The sequence below is a fragment of the Mirounga leonina genome, unplaced genomic scaffold (assembly GCF_011800145.1).
Source record: "Mirounga leonina isolate KUSES-001 unplaced genomic scaffold, KU_Mleo_1.0 Mir_153, whole genome shotgun sequence".
NCBI lineage: Eukaryota > Metazoa > Chordata > Mammalia > Carnivora > Phocidae > Mirounga > Mirounga leonina.
In genome coordinates this window covers 16,008,328-16,018,673 of record NW_023270387.1, presented here as the reverse complement: position 1 = coordinate 16,018,673, position 10,346 = coordinate 16,008,328, and the positions used below count along the sequence as shown (strand labels likewise).

General features: G+C 40.3%; 1 protein-coding gene across 1 annotated transcript in view; it reads right to left on the bottom strand.

The window, feature by feature from the left end:
• The window catches only part of ARHGEF12 (Rho guanine nucleotide exchange factor 12), a 145,807-nt gene extending 136,261 nt beyond the window's left edge, over nt 1-9,546 (bottom strand). Inside the window, exon 1 of the mRNA XM_035009149.1 lies at nt 9,144-9,546. Within this exon, the coding sequence (XP_034865040.1) occupies nt 9,144-9,175 (32 nt within the window). The 5' untranslated portion in view covers nt 9,176-9,546. The remainder of the gene's footprint in view (nt 1-9,143) is intronic.
• Between the last annotated feature and the right edge of the window lie 800 nt (nt 9,547-10,346).

Below are 10,346 nucleotides of genomic sequence, written 5' to 3'. Positions count from 1 at the left end.
GTGTTATGCACAAACAATGAATCATGGAACACTTCATCTAAAACTAATGATGTAATGTATGGGGATTAACATAAGAATAAAAAAAAAAACTTACACAGATTCAAAACAACCCATCTAACAAGCATTTATTGAGCACTTCCTGTGATAGACTATGTTATTGTTCCTAACTTTTTACTCTCCCCTTCCTTAAGAGGATTATACACCCTTACCCATTATTATGTGACTTGCAATGCCACCTGTGGGAGGAGCATTCATCCCTGGCACACTGACAATGAGCTTGACCATATGACTTGCTTTGGCCAAAGATATGTGAATGATTTAGATACACCATGACTGAGGGGAAGCTTTAAGAGACCCTACATGTTTGCATCAGTTTTCCTGCTCTTTCCCTCTGCCATGCAAATGACATATGCAGACAGGGGCTGCTCGTTCAGCCAGGGTTCCAAAAATGCTGCAGCCAATCCACAGCTGACAAGGTGTAATGTAAGCAAGAAATAAACCAGTGTTGTAAGCCACTGAAATTTGAAGCTGTTGTTATGGTAGCACAACCTCGCAGAAACTGATAGATATACCTACTATGGGGTAGATACAAAGAATATTAAAATAATAGGCTGCTATATTTGTAAGGATGTTTTGGAAGATAGACCAAAAAAACCTACCTATGGTTACTTCTGAGGAGAGTATGAGAAGTGGTAGGTGTATGGGGATAGAGGTAAGATCAGAGGGAGACTTTATTATTACCATTATATATCATTTGAATTTTCTTGTGTATTTTTTTTTTAACCTGAACAACATTGTCTGAGTACTTGAATAGTTTGGGCTATTTTATCTTCATTATGCTTTTTAATATTAAAAAAGGAACAAAAATACAATAAAGCAAATAATAATTACTTAAAAATGAGTAAGAACTATCTTCCTACCCTTGAGGAACTCAAAACTTAGTTGACAATGTAGCTTTAAAGAAAGCCTCTTCCCCGAAAATATTCATTGTTAATTTTTTTAAGTGGCAAAGGCTACATGCAAAGGCAAAAAAAAAAAAAAAAAAATCAGAACTATGACATTTGCAATTTGATCAGTTTGTTCATCTTAAGGTTCCAGCAAAGCCAACAAAGGGTTTTGTACATGGGTGGGTCAACCACGGATCTCAAAGGAAATTCTCTAAATTCTATTATTTTAGTATGCCAGTTAAACTAGTGAGGAAGCATGCTCGAACCATTAAGTTTTGTAAAAAAGCTTTAACCAGTACTATAGACAAGATATCTACTCCATTAAGTTAACCCATGTAGGGTGAAATTATAGAGTTAGAAGGAAAAAAAAAAAAAGGAAAAAATCCTAACCATGACTCTTACAGTGATTAAACAACACTTGAATGGTTACAAAAGTCAAGTTCCACACAGCAACGCTTTACTGCATGAACATGTTTTTCCTTAAATTTGAGCAATATCTGAACATAGCAATAACTTGCAAACATGATTAGGGACATGTCTGCACTATTCATCTTAGGATCTCAAAGCACTTCACAAACATTAATTTAACCCTCATATCACCTGAGAGGTAGATATTATACAACATTATAACCATCTATCCTGCCACTACAAAATATTTAAATACCCCTTCAGCAGTACTTGCTCTGAGAAGGTCTTACCCAAACAGCCAATAAAACAGGAAATAAGCTGACGTTGCATGTGCCACCAACAATCTCTGAAAAGATCAGACCTTCACCCGCAAGAACCACTTCCTCTGAGTTAAACCACAGAGTGCCCTCAAACCACATCATACCACCTTGTGTCTGGAACACAGGCAGATAACCCATCTAAAATCTACGGAAGGGTATGTCTAAGCCCCTTCAAGAGATTTGCTATATGTACTTAAGTATGGACATCATCCTTGACTTATGATAGAGTTATGTCCCAATAAACCCACTGTAAGGTGAAAATATCGTAAGTTGAATTTAGTGCATTTAGTACACCTAACCTACTGAACATCATAGCTTATCCTAGCCTGAGACGTGCTCAGAACGCTTACCTTAGCCTATGGTTGGGCAAAATCATCTAACACAAAACCTATTTCATAACAAAGTGTTGAATAGCTCATGTAATTTACTGAATACTGTACTGAAAGTAAAAAATAGAACGATTATATGCGTACAGAATGATTTTAAGTATATTGGTTGTTCACCCTCATGATCATATGGCTGAGGGCAACAGGCCTGCTGCCACTAAGCGGCGTCAAGAGAGAGTACTGTACTGCATGCCACTAGCCCAGAAAAATATCAAAATTCAAAATCCAAAGTACAGTTTCTAATGAATGCATATCTCCTCTGCATTATCTTAAAGTCAAACCATTGCTAGTTGGGAATGATCTGTATTTTGGACTTGTTATTCTTCTAGACAAGATATAGCCAACTTCTGCATTACATGATCAATTTCACATGTAACTTCTTCAGATGCTGATGAAATCACCAGTTTTTCAACAATATATATAAAATCTACATTTTCTGAATCCAAAGATGACCTATAAAATCCTCTTTGATTTCTTGAGGGTGTGAACCTAAAATGAACATTTAAATGAAATACTTGACCAAAACTGTAGTCTCAGAGCAATATCTTTAAATGACTAGAATAGGTTTTATAACATTAAAGAAAAAGCAGTATAGCAAGTGGCTAATTAATTGTAAGCATTAACTAAACCAGGTTTTCTTACATTTCTTTGTGAATTTCTTCGTGAATTGTTACTCATAGTCCCAAGACAGGAAATCTAATTTTTCATTGGCCATTAGATTTGCTTGTCTTTCAACACTGGGAAGAAACCCAGGCCTATCATGTGACTATGATCTCAAAAACCAGAATTCAGCATTTGAATTAGTAAAAGATCCTGTTTTGGTATGAATCTAAACTGTCAGCTGCATTGGTGCATGCTGATTCAATAAGGCAAACTTAGTATATTTCTTCTTTTACTGAAAGTCAACAAACGTACGCTTATGCAATTTAGGTAAAGCCTCTGACCTTCAGACCATCATGTGTTACCTCCATAGAATCAAAAAGCTAAAAATTATTCTAAGGCACTAGCTTCATAGGGTTCTCTTGGAGTTAGAAGCTGCCTCACAAAATCCTTCATATATGGCTATCTTGGCATTCCACATATTCTAAGTTGAAAAATTAAAATGCCCTAACTTGGGCATGTTTCCAAAATTCTAAAGTTTGAGGAAACAAAACTGCTAGCAAAATACAAAAGAACAAAGACTTTAAACTAAGTTACTATCAATGAAAAAGATCTATCAATAAAATATTCAAGAGCTCTATAATCTTATTGTACTTTACAATTTAAATATGCACTTTTTCCTTCTTTTATGGCCTCTTATCATTAGTAGTAGTTCGTATAAATACAGTGGCAAAAAAGTAAAATGTTATTTCAATTTTAACCATACTGTATTTCACGGGAAAAATAATGCTAAGTATTGCAGATGAAGTCCTTTTCACTCATATGTGGGGGAAAAACAAAAAATAAGGCAAAACTCAATGAACAAAAAAATGGGAAAAGTGACATACAATTTAAGGTGAGACTGAAAAACCTCTGCAAAAAAATAAAAATAAAAAAAAATATAACAACTTCCAGATGTATCTCACCACATTCCAACAGATACTTCAGAGCTACAATCACATCTCTTCATTTACTTATAAGTTCAGAGATGTTTTATCTTCACTTCTGATTGATTTTCAACCAAGGGTGGCTCCTAATGCTTATTATTTTTGTTTGCTACCCATTTGTCACATAATTGATAACACTTCTTACATTAGGGGCACTCATATTTAAAAGAATCGCTTTGTAAAGAAGCCTTTTATAACATGAGTAATTGCTTAGTTGATTTAGTAATTATGCTGTTTGTATAAATTTATTGTTTTATTTGATCATGACATCTCCCATATCCATTCTAAAAACTATCTAACTTAAAAGTGAATTAAAATGAACTTCAGAATCTCTTCAGTGCTTATCTTGGGCTATGCCTAGAGAAAACTAAAGCCCCCCTGATTACATTAAACTGAAGTTGGAACTTGCTGCTCTAGAATATGGGTAAAGATAAAATACAGACATTTTGTCCTAGGAGCACATCTGAGGAAAAAAATCATTTTGCACTAGGAGAGCAATTGGGGAAAAGCTAATAAGACATTAATAATAATAAGAGGGACAGGTTGATTTTTAGACAAATCAATAGAACATACAACTTGGCTAAGCAAAGAATAAGGGTGGGGGTAGGGAAAGGGTGCTGGTTAACTGTCTGAACCATTTAGAGTTGTATAAACACAAAATGGGATGACAGCATTATTTAGCCTGCTACAGCAAGTATATACAAGTAACAGGACAAATTAAAAGTTTGAGCTAAAGATCAGGAAAAACTTCCTGACTACTAGATCAATCAGATTGTTGTTCAGTCTCGTGAGGAAGTGACCAGAGCTTGATCCTCTAGAATAGATAATTAGAAAACATCTTATAAGAGAAAAAGCCAACACTAACTTGGCCAGATCAGAAAATTACTAAAGGAAAGTAGGACAGAAAAAAATAATGCACATACAAAGACAATAATTTAAAGTAAAAGGGGGGGGACTTGAGAATCAGAAAATCTAGGTTAAAATCATGGGTCTCTCCTTTCCAGTTTTATAATCTTGACTTAAACTCTATGAGTTGCCTAAATGTAAATGATGATCTGCCCTACTGGGAGTCAAAACATTATAAATGTTAAAGAATTACACTGCAATAAGATATCGTTACATACAGGAGAGTATTTTACTCAAAAAGAAACAAAATATTTATAATTTTGCTCATTTTAAAATTTCAGTTCAAATGCCACTATTTTGAGGACTCTTAAATTATTAAAAGGGAAAAGAGAATGTTTTCAACTTTAAAACATCATCAAGTTTTAACAAAGGAGACTAAAAGAAGTTATGCTCCAGCTCCCTGTTCCTGGAAATGTGACGTGGTCAATTTCTAGGAGATAAGCAAATTATATGATAAGAAACATTTCTAATAATTTTGTCAGACAACCATAACGTAAGAGTCTCTCCAATGACCTCCGGAAAACCATTAAAATATCCTGCTTTCTTCGACCCGTATCAGTTCGGTAGGCAATTCATACCCATTTCTAGATGGCTTTCAGAAGAGGTTCACCACATACGCTCACTCAAAGATTTTCTGACTGTTTTCTCTGGAATCATAATGCTCCACAGAAAAATATGTAAAATCCACCCTGTATGGATTTTATCAAAGTGTGTCTCAAATTTCACTTTTTAAACTGAAAATTCAAATTTAGTTAAAAAATCCTGTACGTTACCTTGGTGTCATTTATTACATTTTAACGATAAACCACCAATGCGTTAAGCATTTCCAGATTACCGTATTTTTATAGTGATTCAGACAGATTCTCTTGTCACCTCACCAAATAAATATGAACATCTTATAAATGTGCCACTCAGCAGGAAGACTACAGCTCTGCACTTCTTTTAAAAGTTTACTTGGTCCTGTACATGCTGACTCCTATAAAAGTGTACAAGGGACTGTACTACTGCATGTCCGTATGAACCAGGATTTTATACGGCACTGGAAGAACATTAAACTGAATGTAAAGCTAGCACTGTGATCCTAGTCCCTAATCTCAATTTTGTATTTATCAAATGACTGACTTTACAAGTAAATGGTACACATAATTTAAGCTTGCAGACGACTCAGGCAACCTTGAAAATGGTACACATACAGGAGTCGTTTTGTTTTGTTTTTTAATCAACAGCATTATATGATGGCAGAAAAAGTAACCTGGATGAAAATGTCAATTACTGCGTATATGCATATAAAGTCACAGGTTTACACACTCACCAGAAGTTTGCTTAAGTTAAACAACTTTACACCTGAACTTGGTACTAAGAAAATGCCAATAAATCAAAAACCTTTGTTTATCTATCAATCAAAACTAACTACACTAGTTCCTAGGTAAGTCCTAGACCAAACAAAGATCCATTTATTTCAAGTAAGACCCTTACAACAAAACCCCACCTGTATCGTCCCTGAAAATTCACTGTTCTAGAATCTAGCCTGAAATCATTTAGTGAATCCACTGAGAGGGCGTTCTCCCCTATCTCTCCGAAGAAATTCCAAGTGCCATAAGACCCCTAAACTTTCAGGGACAGAAGATAGGTGTCTAAGAGAACTGCAAACAATTAGGATGTATTTCAGGACTGAATAAAGCAATCGATGCAAACTGAAGAACAGCAATCAGATATGTCCACCACTTTACAAGTGCTGATTCTGGAAGTGGAAAACTATACGTCTCACGGAAGTTACAAAGCAAGACACTAGATGGTATTCATAAGCTGCTTAGATTAAAAAAAAAAAAACCACTATTCAGACACACTACATAAAAACAGTCGCTACCATGAACATAGTTTGGATTTTAAATTGATGAATACACCTCTTAAAAAGGGGGAAGGGGGTAAGGGATCTGGAGAGTAGAAGATGAAGAGGAAGAGAAGGGAGTAAATGAATGTGTTAATTTAACTGTAAAATAATAACAGGATATAACAGAGTTTGGAGTATCCACAGTGACCAATCAGAGCCTAAACATAGCTGAATTCCATCCCAGCCCCAGCACGTCCCTAACACAAGAATAAAACCCTTCTTATCTTGTTCAGCCATGTGTCGCCTGCCGCAAACTGCAAAACAGAACAACGCCCAAAACCAGCTAGTCTGATTTCAAATGAGGACAGACAGACTCTGTAGTCAGAAGCACCACAATGAAAGAACTCTAACTCACACAGCTGGCCTGGTGGGTCTGCACACTCTACAAAACAAAGCCATACCACATACAGTACTTCAAACTTGAAAGGATCTTTAAAAAGCTTTACTGGCACTGTTAATTTGCCAATAGCTCTAGAATCAGCAAAATATATCTAGAGGACACTGGAATTAGAGAGAAAAGAGAATGAGGTAGATAGAGCTGAGAAGAAGCTAAGAACTACTCTATACTCATAACTTTGTTAAGGTACCCCGGAAAAAAAATAAACCAGCACTTCCAGATTTCACCCCCAACATATATTCAAATCAGGGACAACTACTCTCCCAGTGAGCAAATGAATGCTTGATATTTACAGAGTAAGATGTGTTTAAAGAAAATGTAACAGTCACCCAAGAATAATCTTGTTTAAAAAAAAACCAAAAACTAGTACAAATTCCTAGGATACAGGTATCCATACTGTCTCTGCAATGCATATTAAATTAAGCGGCTTTTAAAGTTTTTTCTTCCCCATTTAAAAAAGTATGTGAAATCAGCCAGCACCTGAACTAATTCAAGGATATTAATACCCAAACCAATTTGCAGATTCATCTTATACTTAGAATACCCGTCTTTTAATCCTTTGTGCCTAGCACAGGGCCTGGCAAAGAACATTCATTGACTGCATGTTTCCTGTGTTATTTATCCCCCATCTAACTTATCAAAAAACCCCAAATCCTGAGATTTTATTTCCAAGATAATAAAAAAAGGCAAGAAAATCTCTGAGAAGCAGAGAGGAAGAAGGTTATTATGTGGGTGCTATCAGGTGATTTTCATGTGAAATGAGCAGGTGACCCTAGGTTCTATTTCTACAAAATTAACCACCCCTAGTATGACAATAAAAACTACCTACACTACATTAGTTCCTAATAAGACTTCTTGTCTAAAGGCTCAACACAGAGGGCCAGAATTGAATGAACCAGGAAAATAAAAACAATTACCCACAAACCCATTACAGTGATTTCTCAGTAGCAAAACACCCTAAAAGGAACAGGAATGGGGATGACCCGAAGAAATTGGGATAAGCATTGTTGCTACTCGTTGTTACGGGTACAGTCTGAAAAGTTGAAAACTAAACTGCATTTAAAAAAAAAATACACAAACAAAGAATATAGTTTAAATATTTAATGGAATCTTTTAGGTGCACATTCACGTGACACTGGAAAGCATCAACAGGAAGAGGAAGTTCTGTTTCTGGAGTAGCTGTTATGGTACGATAATGGAATTTGGCCTTTTTAAAATCAACAAATGAGTCTGACGATTGGGTGAAACTCTCCTATTAGGAAATTCAACTATTTTCTGCAGAAGCACTATTGTTGCGCTTTTCATCAAAGTGCTTTCTTTGGCCCCCTAATTCAGTTATTTGATCCTTTTTTTTTTTTTAAATGATGTAATGGTTTGAATACTGACCTGAAAAAAAAAAGGTTGACTGAAATTTGGAACCAGCATACAATGTCATAATGAAATTGAGAAATAAAATACAGTAAAGGAATTTACTGTTTAACCTAATATTCCAAAGAATAACCCTTAAGAGTAAAGAAGCTCCATTTAAACCACATAGTCTAGCTCAATTCACCAACCACCAGGCAACATAGGTAAGTAGTAGAAAGGACTCACTCACAGAACTCAACGAATCCACCTGCCATGCTTGTACTACCTAATTCGCTTAGGGTTTGTATCCCTTAAATGCAAATGCTTCTGGAAGATGAAATACTAAAAATGCAGCAATTAAAATCAAGCCCCATGACTTTCCCTCCCCCCTTTTTAGCTCCAGCAAGAGCCTGTGATTTACTAGTAATTTCAACATTCTGGAAAATTATTAGATCATAAACACTACGCAGCTCAATATTCAAAGAAGACCAAGTTCAAAAATCATCATGCAGTAAGTCTCAGAATGAAGTTCACAAACAGCAATTCCTAAAATCTAACAGTGTCTAGAGAACTACAGGGCAGGAGGAAAACCAATGATGCACCAATACCCCAGCCGACTTCGGGCACTGACCTTCACCCAAAATGACCTTCCTCTGGTTCCAAGATAAGTACAGAATCCCAATGCACGCTACAAACCGAAAAACCACAATCATGGCTTTACCTACCCCTTCGCCGAGAATCTGGAGAAAAGTTTCTCTCCGGAAAAAAGCTACATTTCCAAATTCAATCAACTGGGTAACTTGGCAGCAACCCCAGTCTAATTGCAGAGCTCCTGAACAACCCTCTCTCCTATGCCTGTCAACTTCACTGGTCAAAGGCAATCGGCAATCACTGACTCTCTGCTAGGTCAGGCCGAATCCGGGGAAGCTAAGCGCAAAGGGAGCTTCATACCAACCTGTCGGTGATAGTAGACTGTGTGCCACTCATTGGGGCCCTTGGCGAGAGGTCCTCCTTTTATCCAACTTGCATTTTACAGTAACACCTCCACCCCACCCCCAGTGCTCTGGGATCAGGCCCGACTCCGTAAGGGACACAAACGTCCAACTCAAAACTCCACTCAGTCATCTAGAACATCCGACTGGAAGGGTCAAGGAAAGGGGATGTAGGTCGGAGCAAAACAGGTTATCTCCCAAAACAAACCGAGCAAGTCCGCCAGAAGGCGAGTTCGAGAGCTAGAGCTCAATCCTCGGGAAGGCACCAGGAGAAAACTTCGTCACGGAGGGAAGTCGGCGAGCCGTAGGGGAAGGGGCCCGGGAATCCCTCCGGGGCTGGGGCGGGATCAGCGCGGGGCCGGGTGTCGGCTCCTCCTCCGGAGAGTCGGGGGCCTGCGAGTCCCCGCCGCCGCGGGGCCGGGCGCTCAGCTCTCCGCGCTCTATCTGGGGCTGCCGGGCGCTCGTGGCCGCAGCCTCGGCCGCGTCTCGGGCCGTCCCGCGCCAGGCTCGCGCGGCTCCATGTCCCCGGGCCGGGGGACCCCCCTCGTCTTCCTCGCCGCCCCCACCAGGCTCCGGGCGCTGGGACGACCGCGGGCGCCGGGGGAGGAGGTCCCGCAGCCAGAGGTGACAGGACCCTGGTCTCTCAGTGCCGCGGGTTGCTCCCCATCCCTGCGAGGCCCGGACTCTTCCGCAGTCCGCACGGGCGGCGGCGGCGGCTCCTCCCCGACGCGCCGGTAGGCGGCCGTTCCCGCGAGGGGCGGGAGGTTCCCGTCCGGCCCGGCCTCGAAACACCGGCCCCGGAGGCCGGCGGCGGCGGCGGCGGCGGCGGCGCGGCGGCGGCGACCACTCGGAGCGCGGCGGCCGGCTCGCCGGGTCCTGGGGCCCTCGCGGGAGCGCGCGCGGCGGGCGGAGGAGACCGCCGGCGGCGGGGGACGCGCGACGACCGCAGGCGCGCGCACGGGTTCCGGTTCCGGTTCTGTCTTCCCGGCCCCGGCCGCGTCCAGCGCGAGCGCGCTCTTCCCCTCCCCCGCCGACTTTTTTTGGCCTCCTCCCCTCCGACTTCGGGAAGCCGCCTCACCCGGGATCCCTCCGCGGCGCGCGGGGCCGCCCCGCCGCCCTCGCCGCCTTCGGCGCCCTCGCCGCCCTCGCCGCCCGGCCGCGTCGTC